Consider the following 25,135-nt stretch of genomic DNA (forward strand, 5'->3'; position numbering starts at 1 on the left):
GTGTAAAGATGCTCATTCTGTGACAGGTTAACAACCTGTTAAAAATCAGATCTCTGTTTTATATTGCTCTATGATGTTTCTCAAAACCAAAGCTCAGTGTTGAAATTATTATTGTGTAGTCTCTGATATTTACATGCAAGGATTTTTAAACCTGTTAAAATGTCCTAAATAAATACATAGTTAAAAAAATTCTCTTTGGTAAGTTTGGGCTTGCCCTTTTTAAGGCCTTGTCTGAACTAAACTTGTTTTACTAAAATTTCTCTTTGCTGCTGTCATGACTTAGCTCCACCAATAGTACCAACAGTCAGAGTTCTTATGCAGATAATATATAGTCACCTATTGCCATTTTAACCAACATGTTGCCTGAAGCTACTGTCAGCAGATTGGCGTACAGTGGTTAAAACATCAGTGACTTCTATGTTAACACATCCTATGGGGTGGCCGGGATGGGAAACTTTAAGGGAGGAAAAAGCTAGCGTATTACCCCCAACATGCTCGGGGAGGTGGTAATGGGGACAGATAACACACATTAACAGCACAAGTTTATAAAAAAAACCCCAAACTTTCTGCATTACTTTAAGTAGCATATAATCTGCAAATCACTATACATCCTGCTTTTTTATGTGCACATTTATTCCCCTACCAATTTGCTATCTCTTCAACTTAACACTTTTTATGAGTTAGATCCCATGAAAATAAATTGGTTTAAAATTTTTATATTGAAAGCATGTGATAAGAGAATGATTGTCTGAAAGCCTTTGAGGCTGAAGCGATCTATTTCACCATAGAGTGCCAGATCACAACTTTCAGTAATATACATGAAAATGTGTAGTGAGAAGATAGTTTTCTCTGTATGCCCATTCAGTTCTTGTCATCTGCTGAAGCAGCCAATGTGGTACCATTTTGGTGTTGACTTTTTTCATATAGGAACTGGAGTGAGACGATAAATTTATTTTCTGTAAGCCACTGAATATGGTATAAACTTTGGATCATTGATGTCCGACATATGAGTCAAAAAGTTGGGTAAAGAAATAAAGCTCTGAAGTATGCTTGTATTGAAGAAATCACTCGTAATGGCAATATTGTACTATTTAATTTGCTTATTGCATATTGTAGACTTGACTCTAATTTGGGGAAGCATCACCATTGAAATTGTAATATACTGAATTAATATTAAAATTTGCATGTTTAATACTGGAAATTGGCATATTATGTCTTCTAGTTCGTAATGACTAATTTAGTAACCTACATAAACAACTTTGTGTAATGTAAATTCTATATTTTTTCCTATAATAGCTTGGCAAATGTCAAAATACTATCACTGTTAGAAACTAAATCAAGGTTCTTTTTGCATATTCAACAATTTTGTGAAGAAATTTTTGTTGTGCATTGTCTGGATTTATTTTTTACATCTGTTTAATATGTACTTCAATATTTGTTCTCTGCAATGTACAGTTCATTTTCCAAACTATTTATGCACATTTGAAGAATTTGCTTGAATTATGGAAAGGAACTGCTGAATAGAATCAGAAGTATTGTCCTTTTCCTCTTTTACTTTATAGATCCAAAAGCAGAAACTAGACTGTATATCATGGTAAATGACTTTGAATTTCATGTCTACAACCGCTCTGCCCTTTACGGACAACTTCAGGAATTATTTGGTCTGGATCCAACAATAATTCCGCCAAGGAAGGAGGATGAAAAAGCACAAGAAAATGGAAGAGACACAACGCACTCCAATCTTGAAAGGTAAAATATTACATCCGCACTTCAGTATTTAGGGAATGTTTGGCAGAATTTTGATATAGACATACCTTTTGAGTTTCAGTTCAGCACTGTTTGCTTGGAAGAGGCCAACAGAGGAAATGCAAGCAGGGCTGGCTCCAGGCACCAGTTTATCAAGGAGGTGCTTGGGACGGCCACTTCGGAGAGGGGCGGCACGTCCAGCTGTTCGGTGGCAATTCGGCAAATCTGCAGTGGCAACTCCCGCTGAATTGCCGCTGCAGATCGCAATTGCCATCGCGGCTTTTTGTTTTTGTTTGGCTGCTTGGGGCGGCCAAAACCCTGGAGCCAGCCCTGAATGCAAGGCAGTGTTGGGCAAGAAAAAAATGGCCTTGATGTATGTTTGGGAACGTGCACAGCACTGGCCCTCATCTGCATAAAAGGGTTTTATTTTTGATGCTGACAATTCCAATGTTTCAATGGAACATACTTATGGGAGATTAAGATTGTACCGGATTAGATGGTACCTCAGGTAAACTGTGCCAATTTCATGTTGGGTACTGAAGAGAACCTAAACCTTGAATTTGACTTGGTATTCCATAGGGTGCTAGTGAAGAGAACAGAGCACTGGGGTGATGTACTCTCACCAGCCTGTGTTACTAAACAAATGGGCTATTCTATTCTGAACCAACTATCGCTCTTTTAAAGCTGATATTTTTGTCTGGTTTCATACAGATACAAGAAATTACAGTATTTAAGCCTGAAGGTTATACATGAATTGATCAGTGATTAAGTCCAATCCAGTAGGAAGAGGCACAGTCTTCTTGCCAGTCATAGTTGGAAAAGTGCTCCCTCCTCCCCGCAATTGTGAGACAAGAGGGAGGCTGTATTTGCTCCCTACCTCTTAGGGCAGGTCTACACTACCCGCCTGAATCGGCGGGTAGAAATCGATCTCTTGGGGATCGAATTATCGCGTCTCGTTGGGACGTGACAATCGATCCCCGAATCGACGCTTGTTCTCCACTAGCGGAGGTAGGAGTAAGCGCCGTCGACGGGGGAGCCGCGGAGGTCGATTTGCCGCCATCCTCACAGCGGGGTAAGTTGGCTCCGATATGTCGAATTCAGCTAGGCTATTGGCGTAGCTGAATTTGCGTATCTTAAATCGACACCTCTTCCCCACCACCTTCCTGTAGTGAGGACGTAGCCTGCAAATAGGCCAGTGGGACAGACCACAAATCTTATTGATCTCCAGGAATAAGACCATGTAATTGGAGGCAGTTGAGTCCCATTTCTGCATGGGAGGGAGAGGGTAGAATATATAGAAGATCGTCTCCAGGCCTGGAACCTTGATTGTAGCACAATCAAGCCCTATGTTAAGTATAAGACCATTTGCATATAAGAGGTCTTAATTGTCTGAATATTTTCTGTTCAACACTCATATTCTTAAGTTTTGTTTTAGCAAGCTAATAGACAGGAGTGTTTTTGATAACTAATAATTTAAATATGTCTTTTAAAATGAGAACTTCCTTTTTCATGTATATTACAGCTCTCATTACATACTTTTAAATGGTAAAATTCTCCCATTTAAGATTTGCATAATTAAAGGTAGAGGGGGAAATGAAAATTATAAGATAAATGGAATGCTGAGATGTCCTAATGTATCAGACACTAATTCTCTAGAAAAGGCCGTGTACAAAATCAGTTGAAACTTCAACAGCCTTTAAGACAGAAACAAAAGATTATCCACATCTGTTGGCTTTTTCTTTCAGTTTAGAATAGCTGGAACTACTGCAGTACAAGACATTTCCAGGGGATTAATAGCATGAGATTCTGAAGAAGGCCATTAACTCTTCCTAGTCAGCCACTTTTCTTCAGGCAGTGCTGTACTGAAGTCATTATGCCTTAAGTGAAAAATCTGACCGACAATACATCACAATATCTAGCATAATGTGTACAGTGCTGGAAGTAATGAGTAACATCTGTTCCTTGCTGCTTAAGTTTGACTGTCCTCACGATTATCTGTAATATTTAAAAACAGGGTTTGATCTTCCTTTTAGATATATGGGTGGTTATTGTTGCACGTCTTATAAAATTGACTACTGCACATATTTGTTAAACCATAGCATCTTTTAAATGAGAGATCTGATGATGACCACCTGTGTAGCAAAACAAAGACTGAGTCATGAAAGCTTTTAGTTCTGATTGTTCTTGTTTATGTTCATTACATATATTTGAATATAGATTTGATTTTTTTTCTTTTAGTGTTAAAGTAAAAACAGAATCTCAAGACCCTTCCTCTTCATGGAGATCTCTTATTCCTGTAATCAAAGTCAATGTTAGCACGGTAAGTGACATATTCCCCGTTTGGTCTGTAAATAAATAAATGCCTTTAAGTTATGGAAACTTTAAAATTCACTCTTACAGTTGTGACTTCATTATTACCATAATTTAATTCTTTATTTCTGACATGCTTTTATTTGAATCAGGAAGGTCGTTTCAAATGGTTTTATTTATTTATTTTTTTTCCAGCACAAATTCTGCTACCCTTCTAAAAGCGCATTTACTCTGGATTTTCAACCACAGTAATCTAGATTTTTGTGTGATTATTTTTTTTTAAGTATGAGACTAACAAATTAACTAGGTGGCTCATTTACTGAAATTTTTTATTTCCATGTCACTTTCAATATAGGTATTAGGATCTTTTGATTTTTTTTTTTTTTTTTTTTTTAAATCAGTGCATTTTTCTGGTGCCAGGTGAATTCAGAATAGTGCTCAACAGCTTCTATGCCATGTCCAGAGTATATTGTAAGTTATCACAGAATCTGAAATTCTCGACTACCTATTGTTATACAATGATGGTCACAATTTTTTGTAGTGCTGCTGTATGAATGTAATTCAGCATTAATGATGTAGTATGTTCATACTCCTTCAAGGAGTCACATGAGTCAGGGCTGCAGGTTTGGACACATGGGGTAAAGTCCTAGCCCCATTGTGTATATCTACACTGGAATAAAAAACCCGTGGCACAGAGTCTCGGAGCCTGGGTCAATTGACTATGGCTTGTCAGGCTCACAGGGATAAAAATTGCAGTGTAGATGTTGAGGTTGGGCTGCAGCCTGGGTTCCAAAACCCCACAAGGGTGAGGATCCCAGAGCCTGGGCTCCAGCCCAAGCCTGTATGTCTACACTGCCATTTTCAGCTCCACGTGCCCAAGTCAGCTGACCTGGGCCAGCCGCAGCCATGCCACAAGTCTTTTATCGTAGATGTACTCACTGAAGTAAGTGGAAGTTTTGCCACTGCCTCATTGTGGCTAAGATTTCACTCATAGTCTTTACTGGCATGGTAGACTGGTTAGTTATCTGTGTAAGTAGTGTAAACAAAACAATGCAAAATAAAGTAATTGATCTTTCTTTTAACTTAGGGTCGCTTGGCATTTGGGAATCATTATCAGCCACAAACACTCTGCATTAACTTTGATGATGCTTTCTTAACATATACCACGAAACCACCTTCAAGTCACCTTGACCATTTTATGCACATTTTGAAGGGAAAACTGGAAAATGTCAGAGTCATGTTAGTTCCCAGTCCAAGATATGTTGGTCTTCAAACTGACGAGTAAGAGATTTTATTTTTAAGAATCCAGATATAATCTGACATTTTAGCCTGTTCTTTTGTTGTTGTTGTAGGTTGTCTTTACAAAAACACATAAAAAACCAAGACTGCCTTTTGTTTCTGTTAGTATGGTTTCATTTTCTTCGTGCCGTTGGGTCTAATTAGTTAACACCTTTGCCTCTAGAGAGCCTTTGGACATTTGACCTTTAACAGAGTAATATTTATAGAGAGACGTGCAAGAGTTACTGCTGTTTTGCTATGACCTTAGAACTCTTCTGTGCACTTTTTGCTGTGATTGATTAGTATCTCACATTAATTAAATAAACCCATGTTATTTCAATTAAGTTCTGCTACAAGCTGCTTGCTGCTAAAGCCTATGTCTGCAGCTGTAAGTTTTAGGACAAATACAGGCTGAGATGTTGACTTGCATATAGTCACTTTATATACAGTTATAGCTATTGAAAATAGTGAAAAATGTGAAATTATATGAAAAGCTGCACCGTGTTAGTTATAGTAGGAAGTCAAAAAGTTTTGAGGAACATGATCTTAAGGAATCCTCAAGATTGTCAAACACCAAACTAACCTACCTTTTAAATTTTTATTGCAATTCTATTTATTATTAGGGGCTATTACTGAACTTCCTTAAATTTAAAACGAGGGTGGTTATCTGACTGATTTAAGATGAGAAAAATGGTTACCTGATTTATGATACAATGGTAAATCCAAGTAAAATGTGGATCATATATGTAATGCAAGTTGTTCATTCTTACACTTCTGCATGTCCTGCTCCTTGACTAGAACACAGTTCTGAAAAAATTCTGAGCAGAGATGACAGGCGAAGGAAGGAAATTGCAAGCTGTGTATGGTGGCTGGATACCATAGCAACGCGCATAGTATGTGTGCCTAGATGGATACAGTGTAATGTGCGTACATTTTCGCAGTGAAACAGTATGAACATGTAGACAGGCACAAAATTCTGTCTACCATGACAGGGTTCTTTAAGTAGATTTTCTCCAGCAATATTTTATGTGCAAACAGACCCTTTAGGGCAAAGCTGTTTCATTTTCAGGTCTTAAAAATGTTGTTTGCTCAACAGAAGGTAAATTCTGTGTAATATCTCTGGAAAAGAGTGTGTTTGTCTGGTCTTATTCTATATATGATTAGTCATACATATATACACTAACCAGCATTTTCTGGAGGATGCCTCATTGAATTGAGGAGTAAATTTTGAACTTCAACAGACTGTTCTTAGTTGAGATAAGGGTTAAGTTAAGAGTTTACTATCATACATAAGTCAGGAATAAATTTGTCTTTGTAACTTTTGAAGATGTAATATAAGATATCCTTTTAATTTAAAAAAAAAAAAAAGCGTTTGGCAGTTTTATTCCTTTCCCCTACTCTGGAACTAGAACTACCAACAGTCCAGATTAAGGTGTTGAGCTATCAAAATCTAGAGAGAGTTGGCAGGAACTCCTTCCTGAGTTTTGCACTGTTTAGCTTCACACTGTCACTTACAGCATTGCCATTCTGTTTTCTTTTTATTGTTTTCTTTTTGTATCTCATGTTTGATTCCTGAAAAGAAAAATGGCCAGACAGGGACTCTCATTGTGGAGAGAGATGGAAATACGCCTTTTTGTATAGCTAACTGTATCCTAAATGTTCAGTTAATCCAATCCTAATTTTTGTCATGGGAACATTGTTTGAAAGCAATGTTTTTCTCCAAAAAACCTATAAAAGGATGGAGTCCTTTAGACATTCCTTTAGTATCCTTGTAGATCACTACTGCAGCCTATGTAGCTAGGGATCGATACTCTGGTCTGGTTAGATACTCTCACTGAAGATGAAAGCCTAATAGTTAAGTTTAAAAGTATTAAAAATCCTTACACTAGTGCCTGATAGCCTTATTGGACTGATGCTCAACTGTGATTCTTTTAGTGATTGCTCATTGCTACACTGTGAATATAATTATCAGGAAAGAATTTTATATCTCAGTTTATGGCTTGTTCTTTATAGATCCCAGCGTGATTGGAGAGGATTTTATTTATTTTTTAAAACTGAAAATTTTCGACTTCACGTTAGCCTGGACTCATGGAAAAAAATGTCACAACCTACAGAGGTTCTGACTTAATTAAGAGTTTGTTGAAATACTAATTGTATGAAAGATGTTTTGTTTTGAGGATGGTTTATGTTGTGGTGGGACACTGGAGTAGAGTTAAGATAACTGTAATTCAGCATTTCTGTACTTTCAAATGTTGAGGAGTTTAAGTGTAGCTTTAACTTTGAAATATTTGGCTTTCTGTCCTTGTATGTATTTACAACCCTGACTCCAAGAATGAATTATCTGTCTGCATTATGCGTGTATAATATATCTTTTGGTTTATAAAGTATTCCCGAGTGTCTGTGTGTATGAAACGCACACGTTCAGCCTTGCTGTTTCTAAAGATAGGAGAAGGCTGAGAAATTTCTCTGTGAGGGAGAATAAATAGAGAGTAGCTAACTACAAATTCTCTGGGAAAATAACAAAGGAATTTTCTTCAACTGGTACTGAAAATAAACTAACAAGATTAATGCAAAATAGGATTAACATATTCAAGTTATTAGTTTGTTCCCCTGCCTCCACTAAGGATCTTCCTTTGTTCTCTTTGCTTCCTTTGCAACTCCTGGTCCTGGATTGGGAGAGTGTATGCAGAGAACATATGGACATGTTTAGTGTAAGACTCACCTAGATTGACCATGTATCCTTGAAAAGTGAGAATGGTCTTATCTTTAGGGCCTGTCCCAATGCCCTTTTTGGTTTTATAACATTGAGTACTTTGTTCCAGCTTTCATAAACCTGCTGCAGCCTGGGACATGAGACAGGTTAGTTAGCCAGATCAGCTGGTGAAATAGGTGACAAGCTGGTTAAGCCTATATGCCCTTCAGGGACCAACCATCCTACACCCCAAAGTTAATGCAGGCTGTCATCCTAAACTGCCTCCTCCCTGCAAAACTAATGGATACCTAGCGGTGGCTTGATATGGAAAAATAGACTGTTTCTGACTTGAGAAGCACTGCGAGTAGTGATCCTACAGGAAACTCAGCCACATCATTTCTATATGCAGGTGGCTACTTATCGGGCCTGAGTCAGCTGCTGTGTTTCTCAATTCTCCTGCAACAGAACACCAGACTCTGGCAGGGCACGGGTGCAAAAGAGATCCTGTTTCATAGGGTATGTAAGCAGTGAGAGGAGAAAAAACATATTGAAAAGAAAAAAGAGAGGCATAGAAAATGAGAGAAAATCCAGGTGGATTCAGGAAGAACAAGTAAAAATACAAATGGAGAAGAGCAAGAAACAAAAAGGGAGGACTTTAACTTGCAGATGCAGGGAAGAAAATACAGGAAAGGGAAAGGACAGAGAGAACAGTAAAAGGAAACGTAGATGCATAAATACGGTCTTCTCCTGTGCTGCCATTTATTGTAAGTTATTCTGTTTTTTCTCCTGAAAATGGAACAGTGTAGAGGTGAAGGAGCTGCGGGTGGTGGTATCTGGCTTAAGGTGGGAGACAGGAGGAGTTGGCCCCTTCTCTTATTTATTCCTTCTCTCGGCTGGTATAGCTTTCCTATGTGCATCTCTTTGTGTCTCTCTCCCTCCCCTGCCCCCAACCCACCTCAAATGGCTTTTATGGATTTGTCAAACATGAAGTTACTGGAATATAAGTGTCATTTTCTGGTACACTCTTTTCTCAAGTGGGCACTACTCAAAATTCTTAAAGTTTAATTATTTTGTTTAAGCTCAAACTTAAAAGCTAAAACACTAAGGTTGCAAAGTTAAATGCTCATTCAGGATATGCAAAAGTTTGTTTCACATGCCCCTTTATGTGAATATGCATTACAGTAGTTCTGATTATACGAACATAATTTTCTCAAGCACAATTTTTTATAGCCTTAGATACATGTGTGTACTAGTATGTGTTAGGGTTGTCAACTTTCTAATTGCACAAAACCGAATGCCCTTGCCTTGTTTTCTTCCCCTCCCCTTCCTGAGGTCTTACCCCTTCTCTGAGGCTCCACCTCCTGCTCACTCTATCCCTCCTCCTTGTGTTGCTCGCTTTCCCTCACCCTCACTCACTTGCTCATTTCCACCAGACTCGGGCAGGGGGTTGGGGTATGGGAGGAGGTGAGGGCATTGGCTGGGGGTTCCGGCTCTGGGGTGGGGTCAGGGATGAGGGAGGGGGAGGGGGCTCCGGGCTGAGGCAGGGGGTTGGGATGTGGCAGGGGGTGTGGGCTCTGGGGTGGGGCTGGAGATGAGGGGTTTGGGGTGCAGGAGGGGGATCCAGGCTGGGGCTGAGGGGTTTGGAGTGTGGGAGGGGTTCCAAGCTGGGTCAGGGGGTTGGGGTGCAGGAGGGGATTCGGGGTGTGGGCTCTGGGCGGGAATTTGGGTGTGGGAGGGGGCTCAGGGCTGGGGCAGGGGGTTGGGGAGTGGGAGGGGTTTCGGAGTACAGGCTCTGGGCAACGCTCACCTCAGCTGGCTCCCTGCGAGTGGCAACATGTTTCTTGGCTCCTAGGCGGCTCTGCCCGCTGCCTCTGCAACTCCCATGGGCGTTGATTCCTGGCCAATGGGCACTGCGGAGCTGGCAGTGCAGGGTGGGGGCAGTGCACGGAGCCCCCCTAGGAGCCGAGGGACATGTTGCTGCTTCCAGGGAGCTGTGCGGAGCCAAGTAGGGAGCCTGCCAGTCCCATGCCAACCGGACTTCTAACAGCCCAGTCAGTGGTGCTGACTGGAGCCATCAGGGTTCTTTTTTTGACCAGGTATTCCAGTCAAAAACTGGACACCTGGCAACCCTACTATGTGTGCCAGATACAAATCTAGGAATGTGAAAAAGACAGGGTAAACTATAGTTATACAACATACTTCAGTTCAAATAAACACAGAGAAATAATGAAAAATTGCTGGCATATACTGGCCACATATGTCTGCAGCTAAATGACCTTTACAGTTAACTTCATTCCTTGCATTTAGTCTAATGCATGTATGCATACATCTAAGTTAACTTTTTTGATCTTAAGTGGTGTGTTTGCAGAGCTTCTTTCCTGCAGATCTGGCAAAGAGGAGCTCTTATCTGTGCACTTTGGAAAATTCACTGTAGCAGATCTCCTTTAAAAGCCACCTTAACGGGAGTGAAGCGATCTGGTCTCAAGTCTGTGTGCACTTGAAACAGGAGGCCGTACCTACTACATTCGTCAGTGTGTGGCAAAATGAGCCCATGCATACATGCACATTATTGTCGTCTTAGCTGCTTGCAAAAACTTCATCTGCGAAGTGTGTGCATGTGTGTGATGTGCCATTTTCAAAGCGTCATAATTCAGTGAAAACCAAACTAATTTTAATCAGAATGTTCAAAGGTGCTTTCTTCCATTAAGGCTATTTTTATACCATACTCAGTCTTTCTATCCCAGACCACCACATTTGTGGGCTGCTGAAGGAAAGATCACAGTAGTATTTTGATTAAAAAAGGTAGTTTCCTTCTCCCCCTTTCCTCTCACTTATGAACAAAATTAGATTTTTTAAAAAGTCATCTAGAGGCAGAGCCCAATTCAGGAAAATTTTAGCCTGAAAAGTGAAAGCTCTGGAAAATTATAAATGAATAGAAACTGTAATGCATCTTTAACTTGGGTTGTTTCTGTTTATGATGATGTAATATTGTTATACTGTAAGTAAAATTATTCATATTTCCTCCTGTTGGGTGTAAATGGCCAGGGTACCCTGCATCTGAAATGGCTTGTTCTAAATTGAGCTATGTATTCCTAACAAAAGAGACCTAGTATAAGGTTGTAATTAACCATAGGAATTCTAATGTTCTAAAGATGCATGGGATTAAGAAAACTAGGAATATATTTATTCTTGTCACAATTTTTTTAACATTTTCCTATGTTTCATGTATGTCCTTTTAGAAGGGTATATAGTATAGAACAGCCATGTCAAGGTAACATTGTTTTATCAGATAATCTTACTTCATGACTCCTCCTATACAGTTACAGGAAGAATATCAGATTTGGACATACAGTATTATACTAATGGTCTAATTACTGAAGATGATCTGTCCCTGTGGCCCTGAATGCTATTTTTGTAGGAAAACAATTAACAAATAAAATAATTGAATGTAGGACAAGGAGAAAGCAACTCTTTAACAAAGTAAATGAAAATTAAAAGTAGGGCTTCAGTAGTTGATTACGTAATAAGGTAACGTACAAGTCTCTCTTTGTGTGAGAATAAGTATCTCAAACTGAACCTGATATTTCAATATGTTGAGTTAAATCCTCCTTCAGGTTGTTTTAATTTAAAATATTTTAACTGACCTACTGCATTTTGAAAACAGATTTAAAAGACAGTGAAAAAAAGAACATAGGATGGTTTCTTATTAACTTTTTAACTTTTAAAATGGTGTAGGTTATTTAAACAGTTTTCTTCTTCGAGTGCTTGCTCATATCGATTCCAATTCGGTGCGTGCGCGCCATGTGCATGATCGTCGGAAGATTTTTACCCTAGCAACACTCGGTGGGTCGGCTGAAGCGCCCCCTAGAGTGGCGCCCTTACGACTGGGTCCCGACCCAGTGCCCCCTCAGTTCCTTCTTACCGCTCGTGACAGTCGTTGGAACTGTGGAGCGCAGCATAGCTGATCTCCACTTCCCTAGCTCTTTACTCGTCTTTTTGTTCTCTAGTTAGTTGTATTATAGTTCGTTGTAGTTTCTAGTTGTAGTTAAAAGTTTATAGTTAGTATATATAGTAGTATAGTGTATATAGTAGTTTGAGGAAAGGGGGGGTTTCTCCCCTCCCTCCTTCCTGGTACCCGGGCTCATGCCTATGTCTCCGGGTTTCAAGGCCTGCCTTAAGCCAATGCCTACGCGAGACCCCCACGACTCCTGTCTGAAGTGCCTTGGGGAATCCCATCAACCAGATAAGTGCCGCATCTGTAAGGCATTCAGGCTGCAGACAAAAAAGGAGCGGGACTTTCATTTAAAACAGCTCACTTAGCCCGGTGCCCTTGGCACCGCACGCAGACCAGGCACTGTCGGTCCAAAGCACCTCCGGCACCAGAACAACCTGGCACCAGCAAAGACTCTCTGCACCGGACGTCTCCGGCACTGGTACAGACGTGACACCGCTCACTGTCTCTGGGGCCCAAGAAGCAGCACAAACCACCTGCTGCTCCTGCACAGTTGCAGGCACCGCCTATGCCCCCATTGGAGGAACGCCCCGTGCCGGACCGCCCCACGAAGGCTCCAACGCCGACACCGTCGATTCCGGTGCCGCAAGCGCCATTGAGTCCAGTGCACACAAGCTCCCCGGTGCACACAGTGGTCAAGCTCGGTCTGCCGTCCACTCCGGAGACGTTCTCTACTGCTCGCAACCTGATTGCGCTGACTGAGCCGAGATCGTCTCACCCTCCGGCACCGCCGGTGCAAACTGTCTCATCAATAGGGGAAGCCCGCCTTCATGCGCCCTCCATCGCAGAGCGAGACAGGTCGGCACCGATCTCAGTCCCACTCCAGGTCGTGGTCCCGATCTTGTCGATGGTCTCGGACTTGGCACCGCTTGCAGTCTCAGCACCGATACCCATCTCGGCGCCGGTTGTACTCGCAGCACCGCTGTGCCTCACGAAGGTCTCCCTCATGGTATGATCGGTATCAGTCCAGCTCCCAGCACCGATCGTCTCGCAGCTGATCCCGGCACCGCCTGGCCCCTAGGTCTTCGTCGAGATCTAGATCGGCCTTCCGGCACCGATATGACAGTCGGTCCCGATCCCGATGGCGGTACCACTCGAGACCTTTGCACCGGTCTCCATCTCCCAGGGATGGAGCAACAGCGCGGGACGGCGCGACACTGCATGTGCGTTCGGCACCGCCTTGGCCTTCACGACCAAATTCAATGTCATCCTAAGCGGGGAGCGGCTACCACATCCAGGGCCAAGACGCGGACGGTGCTAGCCAGGGGCAAGACGAAGGACAGGATCCTGACCATGGACACCCGCAATGGTCCTTTTGGACCCCTTGGGCATACTACCAGACCCCAGGTGTCCCTTCAGGGGCTTCTCACTCTGCCCATTCGGAGCCCCGAGTGCCAGAGGCCACTGTGAGCCACTCTCCTCCGGTGGCCTTGGAGGCGACAGCCCATGCCCCTCGTGTTGTGGACCTAGGGCAACCGGACCCTCCCCAAATACACCTTCCCCAGGATCCATTAGTCCTGGGGGTGTCCTCCTCATCCTCCCCTGACGAGGTGGTGGCAGGCACATCCTCCTCTGGCCCACCACCTATAGATCTTTGTGCACACCAAGAATTGCTACATAGGGTGGCACAGAACATGAACCTCCAGGTGGATGAGGTGGTGGAAGTCGAGGATCCAGTGGTGGACATTTTATCGGCTAATGCCCCCACACGTGTAGCCTTGCCGTTTATTGCCTAATGCCAATACGATCTGGCAGTCCCCAGCGTCTATTCCTCCCACTGCCAGAGGGGTGGAGAGGAAGTACTTGGTTCCCTCCAAGGACTATGAATACTTGTATATTCACCCCCAACCTTGCCCCTCGTTGTACAGTCTGAATGAGAGGGAGAGACACGGCCAGCAAGCGCCCGCCCCTAAGTCTAAGGGCGTGAGACGCCTGGATTTATTCGGGTGCAAGATATATTCAACTGGCGGCCTACAGCTCAGGGTAGCTAACCAGCAGGCCCTCTTGAGCTGTTATAATTAGAACAGCACCTGGAACTCGATGGGGAAGTTCAAGGAGTTGGTTCCTCAGGAGTCCAGGGAGGAGCTTGGGGCCTTGCTCGAGGAGGGCAAGACAGTAGTGAGGACATCCCTGCAGGCATCGATAGATGCAGTGGACTCGGTGGCTAGGACCCTAGCCTCTGGCGTGGCTATGCGCCGCATCTCATGGCTGCAGGTGTCCGGTCTTCCACTGGAGCTGCAGCAGACAATTCAAGACCTGCCTTTTGACAGCCAGGGGTTATTCTCAGACAAAACTGACCCTAGACTTCAGAGTCTGAAGGATAACCGGGCCATCATGCGCTCATTGGGCATGCATACCCCGGTGATGCAACGCAGATCCTTCCGGCCCCAACCACAGCGCACCTACCCTAACCCTCGACCGCGACAGGACTTCGCCAGGAGGCGTGATCACGGTGGTAGGAGGAGACAATCTGGTCCTCAATCAGGCCAGAATCAGGGCCCCCCAAAACCATCGGCGGGCCCCAAGCAAAACTTATGAAGGTGCGCCCGAGGGCAGAGCACCAGTGTCCTTGCAGGATCCTTTCCCGCCTTTCTTCAGCCGCCTCTCCTATTTCCTCACTGCGTGGTCCCGCATAACGTCAGACTGCTGTGTCCTACGCATGGTGGAAACTGGATACCATCTTCAGTTTGTTTCGCCCCCCTCCCACCCTGTCCCTCTCAGGGACCCCTCTCACGAGCAATTCCTCTTACAGGAGGTACATGCGCTCCTGTCTATCGGAGCGGTGGAAGAGGTCCCAAGGGATTTGAGGGGCAGGGGATTTTACTCCCGTTACTTCCTAATCTCAAAGGCAAAGGGGGGACTACGACCCATCCTGGACCTGCGCGGACTCAACAAATTCATGGTAAAGTTGAAGTTCCACATGGTTTCTCTGGGGACCATTATCCCTTCCCTGGATCCTGGAGACTGGTACTCCGCCCTCGACATGAAGGACGCATACTTCCACATAGCGATTTACCCGCCGCACAGGCGCTTCCTCTGCTTTGTGGTCAACCAACAGTATTTCCAATTTACCGTCCACCCCTTCAGCCTGTCCACAGTGCCAAGGGTCTTTACAAAGCGCATGGACATCGTAGTAGCCTCGCTCCATCGGCATCGGATCCAAGTGTTTCCGTACCTCGATGACTGGCTCATTCGGGGTCGTTCCGAGCTCCAGGTGCGGTCTCATGTTCGGTTCGTCATGAGCTTGTTCAGACAGTTGGGCCTACTTCTCAACGCCGAAAAGTCCACTTTGCAGCCAACCCAAAGAATAGACTTCATTGGAGCAATCCTGGACTCGAATCTCGCCAGGGCGTGCCTACCGCAGGCCCGCTTCCAGTCCATGGCGACTATTATTCATGGCCTCCAAAGTTTCCCGACCTCAACAGCACGCATGTGACTTGGTCTACTGGGCCACATGGCATTGTGTATCTTCGTGACCAGACATGCCAGATTACGCCTCCGTCTGCTTCAGGCCTGGCTCTCGTCAGTGTACCGTCCAGGCCGAGACAAGTTGGACACAGTACTCACGGTGCCGGAGGTCTTATCCTCTCTGGGTTGGTGGCTAAACCCCAGCTTTGTGTGTGGGGGGGATGCCATTCCATGCCCCCCAGCCCTCTCTAGTCCTGACCATGGACACCTCATCTCTGGGCTGGGGCGCTCACCTCGCAGACCTTCGCACGCAGGGCATTTGGTCCGCACAGGAGATAACCCTGCATATCAACGTACAGGAACTGAGAGCGGTACACCTGGCGTGTCGGGTATTCCGGAAACACCTTCGGGGCCGTTGTCACAATTTTCACAGACACAGTTTTACATTAACAAGCAAGGGGGAGCACGATCGTCCCCCCCCCCCCCCCCCGTCAGGAAGCCATTCACCTGTGGGAATTCTGCATAGCCCACTCGATCGACCTGGTGGCGTTTTCTCCCAGGAGCCCAGAACGCCTTGGCAGATTGCCTCAGCAGGTCCTCCCTGGCTCGCGAGTGGTCGATTTGTCCGGACGTGATCACTTCTGTTTTCCGGAAGTGGGGGTTTCCCCATGTAGATCTTTTCGCCTCTCATGAGAACCGGATGTGCCAGGTGTTCTGTTTTCTCCAGGGACGCTCCCCGGGCTCCCTATTGGAGGCCTTCCTGATGCAGTGGAAAGACCATCTGTTCTACGCCTTTCCTCCATTCCCATTAGTTCACAAGGTCCTTCTCAAATTGCGACGAGACAAGGCCTGCTTATTCTTGATTGCCCCGGCGTGGCCCAGGCAACATTGATACACCACACTCCTCGATCTATCGGTGACCAAACCAATTCCTCTACCATTGTGGCCCGACCTGATCACTCAGGAGCACAGCAGACTATGTCATCCGGACCTGCAGTCCCTCCATCTCACAGCATGGATGCTGCATGGCTAAATCAATGTGAGCTGCGTTGCTCCCGTTCAGTGCAGCAAGTATTCTTGGGTAGCAGAAAGCCCTCTACTAGGTCCATATACCTGGCCAAATGGAAGCGCTTCTCCTGCTGGTGTGCCCTGAGCAATACTGTCCCTCTGGAGGCGCCAGTACCTACCATCCTAGATTATCTCTGGTCCCTGAAACAGCAAGGCCTGGCTGTCTCATCCATCAGAGTACACCTAGCAGCGATTTCAGCCTTCCACCCGGGCGAAAACGGGTGCTCGGTTTTCTCCAATCCCATGGTCAGCAGGTTCCTCAAGGTCTGGAACGTTTGTACCCACAAATTCGACATCCAGCCCCTCCGTGGAATCTCAGTCTGGTCCTATCTAGACTCCCTTCTAGCTGATGGCCACCTGCTCGCTTCTGTACCTTTCCTGGAAGACAGCCTTCCTTGTCGCTATCACCTCGGCGAGACGTGTGTCGGCGCTTCGAGCCCTCACTTCAGACCCACCGTATACGGTGTTCCATAAGGACAAGGTACAGCTGCGACCACACCCCACCTTCCTCCCTAAGGTGGTGTCTGCCTTCCATGTCAATCAAGACCTCTTATTTCCGGTCTTCTTTCTGAAGCCACACACTACACGACAAGAGCAATAGCTGCATTCCCTAGATGTTCGTAGGGCTCTCGCCTTTTACATCAAACGAACAAAACCTTTTAGGAGGACGTCCCAGCTGTTCCTAGCTGTGGCAGACCAGATGAAGGGCTTCCTGGTCTCCACACAGCGAATCTCATCTTGGATTATATCATGCATCCCTGCATGCTATCACTTGGCTGGTGTCCCAACTACACGACTCACTGCCCACTCTATTCGGGCTCAAGCTTCGTCCTCCACCTTTCTGGCTCATGTACCCATACAGGAGATATGTAGGGCAGCAACTTGGTCATCAGTACGTACCTTCGCTTCCCACTATGCGATAGTGCAGCAGTCCGCGGTGATGCTGCATTCGGTTCAGCAGTCCTCCATTCCGCGACTTCTAACTCCAACCCCACCGCCTAGGTAAGGCTTGGGGGTCACCTAATTGGAATCGATATGAGCAAGCTCTCGAAGAAGAAAAGATGGTTACTCACCTTTGTAACTGTTGTTCTTCGAGATGTGTTGCTCATATCCATTCCAAACCTGCCCTCCTTCCCCTCTGACGGAGTAGCCGGCAAGAAGGAACTGAGGGGGCGCTGGGTTGGCAGGGGCATATATCCAGTGCCGTAAGGGCGCCACTCCAGGGGGTGTCTCAGCCAACCCACCGAGTGTTGCTAGGGTAAAAATCTTCTGACGATCGTGCATGCGGCGCGCGCACACCTAATTGGAATGGATATGAGCAACACATCTTGAAGAACAACAGTTACAAAAGTGAGTAACTGTCTTTTTTGTATTTAACAAAGCACATAACTATTTTTCTGTTAACGTTTTATTACTGTGCTAGTTTACAATCAGATATTATGTTGCCATACTACTAGTGACACCAATGATGTCCTTATTCAGAAAAAACAGTAATGACCAATGAAAAGAGACTTAAATACCAAAAAATAGGTTTATTTTCAGAAATCGCTTATGCTTTGCGTGGTATGTGAACTTTCTGAATACTGCAGTAAGTGTGAGATCTCACTGCACTACGCACTGGCGTGTTAACTATTTTCCTTCTCCTAAGGTCTCTGTTGTCCCTCATTCTGAAACTTTAAATAATTTAAAAAGCTATATACTATATTTTCTTCTTTTCTCCTCCCCTACTCCCCAAATACATCTGTTGTGGTGATCTCATGGTTAAAACCCTAGACTGGAAATCAAAGCCTAGGGTGAAATCCTTTGTCCTGGGCCAGCCCCTTGAGGCTGGGTAAAAAGGGCCAGAGCAACATAAAGAGGGTCCTAAAAGACCCATATTCAGTCAGGGAAGGGATTTCCTTGGGGCAGATGCTGCAGAAGACAGTCATGAGTCTGCTTCCTGATGACCTCCTTGCAAGACCTGGTGAAGAGGGGGTGATGAGTAGGAGGAGGCTATGTTGGGGGTGCACATGCAGTGATTCCAGGCAATACTGCAGCCCATAGGGCTGCATAGGGAGACTTTTGTTATTTAGACAGTCCTGAGGGCCAGACTAAGTTACAGTAGGGGCCTATGCAGCCTATGGAGCAGCCCAGAATTGGGAGATAGCATAGATAACGTTAAAACCACCATAGCCCTCACTTGTTAGGGATTGAGATTTCTGTGCTGCATCTCTTAGAGGCACAGCACAAAATCTGACCCCTACGCTCTTCATTTCTGCTATAGACTATGACTTTGAACAACTTCTCTGTTTTCTGAGTTTCCCCACCTATATAACGGGATAGTTACCTGCTTTATAGAAAGTTTTTGAGGTTTAATTCATTAATGTCTGTAAAACGCTTTGAGATCATGAGATGGAAGTTACTATGGAACCACAAAATACTTACTAGAATTAGTCTGCACTAGCAGGAAGGTCAGCCACTGAACCTGCAGCACCATTCCTACAATATTGGAGACTCTGAGAGGAACTGATTAGTAAGAGACCTGAGGCTTTCCTCAGATCTGGGTAACCTGCAGGATATTTTATAGTACTATCATTAGGACACTGACAGCCTAAAAAATATTTTCTGTACAAATGCCTTTCTAAAAGTGGATTAGTTACTACTAATGGCAAGTTTATCAATTGATTCTAAGATTGTCTATGTACTTACATTACTTCTGAGCTTACAGCTGAGCATGACCTGCACTCTCTCTTTCAGGATACCCAAAAATTCAAATTTAGCTTTATTTAAATTCATAATAGTTAATTTCTTCTAGGATACATTTCATTATTGACCTAACGCTTTTTTCCCTCACAACAGGCCACCAAGGTTAATGGGAGAAGGCTTTGTTGTAATGCAGTCCAATGATGTTGACATCTACTATTACATGGATGAACCAGGTATCTTCTGTTAAATAATAGTGTTATTTACATAATTTGTGCACTGTTTATTTATCAGGACTTCCTGTACCATTAGTTTTAATGTCTTACTATTGTCTTTCTGGAATGCTGAAAGACTTTTTTTGATCTCCAGCTTAGATGAGTCAGCACAAGATGTGAGACAATAAGAATGTTGCAAGAAAGTGTATGGACTGTCCCTGCCCCTCTTTAGTATTATCTACTAAATTTTCACATTGTTGTCATTGACAGGAACAGGTGGGCAAGTTCCACTGACATAAATGGAAAAGAAAACTAATTTATATTTTGAGTCAAAACACTGTTTTTAACAGTATTTTTTAGCTGTCGTGCTTCATAATGAATATTGTCAACATTTAGATAAACCCAACATCCAGGCTTCTCTCTGCAGGTCTGGAAAAGGTCAGACCTGGAGGTGGGATTTTCAGAATGGTATCAATGGGAGTTTGGTGCCTAATTCTCCTCAGACACTTCTGAAAATGTCAAGTTTTCAGTGCCTAATATTAAACTTCTTAAAACTATATTTAAGCATCCACATAGAAATCATCTGCTTTGTAAAACCATGCTAAGCAAACCTAACTCCAGGTGAAATCAGTGGGAACTGCAGACGTTTTTGAAAATCAGTCCACTCCTACATTGGTGTATAAGGTCTTGTGTACACAGGGAAGTTTTCTCAGTATAACCTAAGGTGTGAATTTAATCTAGTGTAGTACCACTATAGCCTCCTGTGTAGATGCTCTTATTCTGGGATAGTGGGTCATTTTTGGCATAGCGTTTGTCACTTCGGAAGGGGTTTATAACTAGACCGGTATAACTGATCATTTTTTCCCCATGTAGACAAGTCTTTAATATACCTTTATGAGCTTAACTTCAGGCACGCAGGTTAGAGAACTTTGGCCTAAGTTCTTGAACACATGGGGTAGGATTTTCAGAATTGCTCATTGTTGGCCTATCTCTCTACCCACATTGAAGTAAATGGCAAAAATTCAACCATATTTACATTAGAAGGTTTTACCTGTAAAATTTCTACTAGTATACAGCTGCTGACATTGCTATCACTAGTTTGTATTCACATTTGACTGTCTTTGCTGGTGCAGCATGCCCTCACACTGACAAGTTGTATTGGCAAAAGGAGGACAGCATGGTGATTACACATCCCAGTGTCCCCAGGGCCATTGTTCAGTGCATTTCCTTCTAAGAAATCTTTTGGCAGTGCATTGTGGGCTGCCAGTGCTCTTCTCAGGCAATTGTGGGATTTGGAGGATCAAATTCTCACAGTTTCCTCTGTTCCATCCCATAGTCTTCTCTTCCTCATGCTGGTTTTCCATCTTGTTGTCAGAATCATGGATGTGGAACAGATCAGTAGATCTGGCTTGTCTGTTTTAGAGACAGAGCAGCTGATTGTTCTGTACTTATGGCGCTACAAGTACCATCACAGCTGGGTCTGCAGCAGAGAAAACTGAAGAGGTGTGGGTAATGTGGAAAGTGAATGAAAGTCACCAGGTGCTGCAGGCACTCACTGAGCAGCTGCACACTATGGAGCAGCAGTTTCTGAGCCTGTGAAACGAGCACCGAATGGTGGGATTGGCTCATGATGCAAATCTAGTGGCTGTAGAATTTTCATATGTGGAAGGCCACATTCCTGGAGTTGTGTGCCAGGCTCCCTTCAGCACAGAGACCCCCAGATGAGGGCTGCTTTGACAGTAGAGAAATGGGGGGTGATTGCTGCTCCGACAGGTTTACTCTTGAGGGAATTTTGTACCAAAAAGTTACAAATTCTGCATGCAATGTTTTAAAATTCTGCATATTTTATTTGTCAAAATAACACAATATAATCGTACCATTTTCAATTATTTTGGTAGTTTAGTTCAAAATACCTGTCAGCAAGTACAGACAACAAAGATGATTCAGGAAATGTTTTTTGACAAATAGATTTCTTACTCCACAGAGCTGATGGAAATACTAATATTACCATGTATGCTAAGCACAGAAGACTTTAAGGGTATGCCTACACAGCAAAGAAAAACCCACGGCTAGCCCGTGCCAGCCAACTCAGGCTTACAGGGCTCAGCCTGTGGGGCTGGCAGTTTCATTGCTGTTCAGACTTCCGGGCTTGGAGCTCAAGGCCTCCCGCCCTCCTCGCCCCCCCCTCCCTTCCCCCCCCCCCACGTGCAGAGTCCTATTGCAGATGTGGGCAAACTACGGCCCGCGGGCCACATCCGGCCCGCGGAACCGTCCTGCCTGGCCCCCCGGCCGGGGAGCCTAGTCCCTGGCCCCTCCCCTGCTGTCCCCCTTGCCCCGCATCCACGCCGCTGCGTGGGCCGCACTCTGGCCTGCCGCTCTCGCTGGGCATCGCAGCTGCGAGCTCCTGCTGCTGGTAAGGGGGTGGGAAGTGAGGGGGGAGGGTTGGGTAAGGGAGCAGGGAGTCCTGGGGGGGCAGTCAGGAAGGAGGGGCGGTTGGATGGGGTGGAGGTTCTAGCGGGGCGGTCAGGGGATGGGGAACGGGGGGGTTGGATAAGGGGGTGGGATCTTGGGGGGCAGTTAGGGACGGGGTGTCCCGGGAGGGGATGCTCAGGGGACGAGGAGCAGAGGGCGGTTGGATGGGGATGGGAGTCCCCGGGAGCTGTCAGGGGACAGGGAGCAGGGGGGGTTGGATGGGTTAGGAGTTCTGAGGGAGGCAGTCAGAGGGTGGGAAGTGGGAGGGGTCGGATAGGGGGCGGGGGCCAGGCTGTTTGGGGTGGCACAGCCTTCCCTACCTGGCCCTCCATACAGTTGCGCAACCCTGATGTGGCCCTTGGGCCAAAAAGTTTGCCCACCCCGTCCTAGAGCTTGGGCTCCAGCCCCAGTTCAGAAGTCTATACAGCAATGAAACAGCCTCGTAGCCCAATCCCCACGAGCCTGAGTTGGCTGGCATAGGCCAGCTGTGGGTTTTTCTTTGCTGTGTAGACATACCCTAAAGAGCAGAACATCTTTAGGAGTGAAGTTAGGGCATGACCTGGTACAGCACTTAAATATGTGCATAAAGTACAGCACCTGAGTATCCCCATTGAAACTAATGCTTTGCCAGCTTGCATCCTTAGTGAATGGCATGGTTAAGTAGTTCTCAGCATGTCACTATAAAGTCACTGGAGTAGAATTGAAATTGTTCTAGACAATAGATTAGAAAGGAAATGGGAGTGGAGTCTCCAGCATGACAGTGGGAAGTGCAGGCCACTACTGCATAGAGGTAGGGGATCACCCTGCAGACCCTCCATCTTCCTCTGGGACACAGACGTGGCGGTGAGGCTGCACCTCACCCTGACACAGTGCCAGGCCTGAGCTTGCATCAGAAACACATCTGGGCCCTGCCCCTCCATGTCAGCTTGGCAGGATCCAAGTGTGGAGGGGCTTAGTGTGGGTGATCCATGTATGGGAGAAGAGGGTTCTGTGTGGGGCAATCTAGGTGTGGGTTGCTCAGTGGGGGGTCCAGGTGCAGGGAAATGGGACTCTGCAGGGGAAAGGGTCTAGATCAGGGGTCTTAAAGTCCCAGCCCGCAGGCCATCTGCCACCCGAGAACCTCCCCAGTGTGGCCTGCAGGGCTCCAGCAATTTTGGGGCTGGGTCTCTCCCTTGGCCCCGCTTGCCACCCCCGGGCACTCCCCCCCACATGCGTTTCCTGGACAATTTAAAATGGCTCAGGGCCCCGCCCACTACCAGCAGCACAGCTGATGGCTTCCTGCGCGCTTGCTCCACGTGGCTGCTGGCCCCTCCCTGTAGCCCCGGGGGGTAGTCTTGCATGCACGCCCATTCCTGACCCCCAAGGCGGTGATTTATGTCTCCCCTGGCTGCTCCTTATGCCAAACCAGATGCACCTGCTTGGGACCTCTGTCAGGGAGGGACACATGAATAAATTATTTTGTGGGGAAAGAGTAAAATCTTGCACAATCGCGTAGAATTCATGAAGTCTCAGTGATCAGTTACTGGATTGTTTGCAAGCATTCTTCTGTATTTTTGATGTATTTAATTTGAATGCATTTTGTTTTTGAATGGATCGAATTATATTTGCATTACTGTATTTTTATATTACTGGACATTTTTTTTCTTCCTGCAAAAGTTTCTTTTGAATGTATCAACGTCCTGCTAAATAATCTATTTGGGAATGCTTTTTGGTTGCTTAAAGTATTCTTTGTTGTTTTTGGCCTGTTCATGCTACTGTGTGCTCTTAAAACAAATTGGCTACTTTAAAATCGAATTCCCTTTTTCCCTGCCCACTTGCAGTTGTCTGCCATTTTGAGGGTGTGTGTGAAGGACAGATAGGAGATAGTGAAGCGTTGGGGGCTGTGAAGAAAGTTTTTTGTTTTAAAAACCATGTGCAGAATGGGGGGTAGTAAATTACACCTTTTTCAGGGGGTTCTCTCTGAGTTTGGCTGGGTCTCAGAGCTTCTTGGGTATATGTGGGCTCATGTCTCACTCCTTAGTGAGCTCTTCATCACTGTGCAGTTCTGGTGTGCCCTCCTCAGGACATTACGGAGCATCCACTGTTAGTCACTAGTTGCTGGGGTCCCTACTTGTTATGGCATCTAGCGCCACATAGAGTGGCAGCACTGAAGGGCAGCACCAAATTTTTTTGTTTTCCTCCATTGCCTTTTGGTAGGACTGCTGCAGTTCCTTCTCCATTGCCTGGCATTGGAACTCATCCCTGTCATATTTCAGTTTCTGCATCTCCTTTGCAATGTCCAAATAAACATCTGTGTTCCTGTGTGAATTCTGTAGTTACGGTTCCATTGCTCCTCTCCTCACTGGCTGAGGACATCCAAGACTACTTTCCTGTAGTAGGCAGTAGCACTAGGGTTCACTGGCATTTTAGCTGTAGCTTTACATGGAGCCATACCTGTGTGTTTGCAGAAGTGAGCTAGCGAACAGAGGCATTTCCAAAAACTCTGGACGTTTTAAAGGGGGTCACTGTGACCATTAAGCAGAAGAATTCAAAAATTTGAGCAGAGAGCAGTCACCAGGACTGGGTCATTGTGGCAATATTGCTGGAGGTCTGTTTGTACTGGTGCAGGTAATACAGTGTCCACACAGGCATTGAACCAGTGTAAGTGTCAGTAGAGGATTTATGCTGCTCAGGAAGATGATTTAACTTGACCCACAGTAGTTGAGGGTTTTGTCAGCAGGACTGAAAAGGCAGTGCCACGTGCGAAGCTGTGCTGACAGAAGGCAGGTTTTACCGCTAAAATTATGTAGTGTAGGTTCAATGGATTTTATTGACTTCAGTGGAGCAAAGTTAGTTGTCATTGAGTGCTTTGGAAAAATTCCTTGGCTGCTTGCTTTCAGTCATATCCTTCTCTTCCTTTCTCTTTAGTCTACATGAAGGATGGGTTGACTCTTTTATATCCTGCAATGTTCTTGAATGAAACTGACAACTGCATACTTTAATTGTGTAGCAGTCTGCAAAAATTTGTCATAATTGGAAACAGCTTCCTGAAGTAATATTCGCTGTATTACACGCTACAGGTCTTGTACCAGAGGAGACAGAGGAAAATAATGATGGAGAAACAAGTGATGAAGACAGTAAACTGCAAGACCTGCCTCCATGTTGGGGATTAGACATTGTATGTGGGAAAGGAACAGATTTCAACTATGGACCGTGGGCTGACAGGCAAAGGTATTAAACTGAATTGCATTTTAAATATTAATCTTGAATATA

General features: G+C 45.1%; 1 protein-coding gene across 10 annotated transcripts in view; it reads left to right on the top strand.

Moving 5' to 3' along the window:
- BLTP1 (bridge-like lipid transfer protein family member 1) overlaps positions 1-25,135 on the top strand; it is a 233,691-nt gene that overhangs the window by 41,240 nt on the left and 167,316 nt on the right. For all 10 annotated transcript variants that reach the window (XM_054029923.1, XM_054029925.1, XM_054029926.1 and 7 more), the window contains 5 exons: positions 1,563-1,749; positions 3,985-4,066; positions 5,144-5,337; positions 19,353-19,432; positions 24,943-25,093. In XM_054029923.1, the coding sequence (XP_053885898.1) occupies positions 1,563-1,749; positions 3,985-4,066; positions 5,144-5,337; positions 19,353-19,432; positions 24,943-25,093 (694 nt within the window). The remainder of the gene's footprint in view (positions 1-1,562; positions 1,750-3,984; positions 4,067-5,143; positions 5,338-19,352; positions 19,433-24,942; positions 25,094-25,135) is intronic.

Source organism: Malaclemys terrapin, chromosome 5 (assembly GCF_027887155.1).
Source record: "Malaclemys terrapin pileata isolate rMalTer1 chromosome 5, rMalTer1.hap1, whole genome shotgun sequence".
NCBI classification, from domain to species: domain Eukaryota; kingdom Metazoa; phylum Chordata; order Testudines; family Emydidae; genus Malaclemys; species Malaclemys terrapin.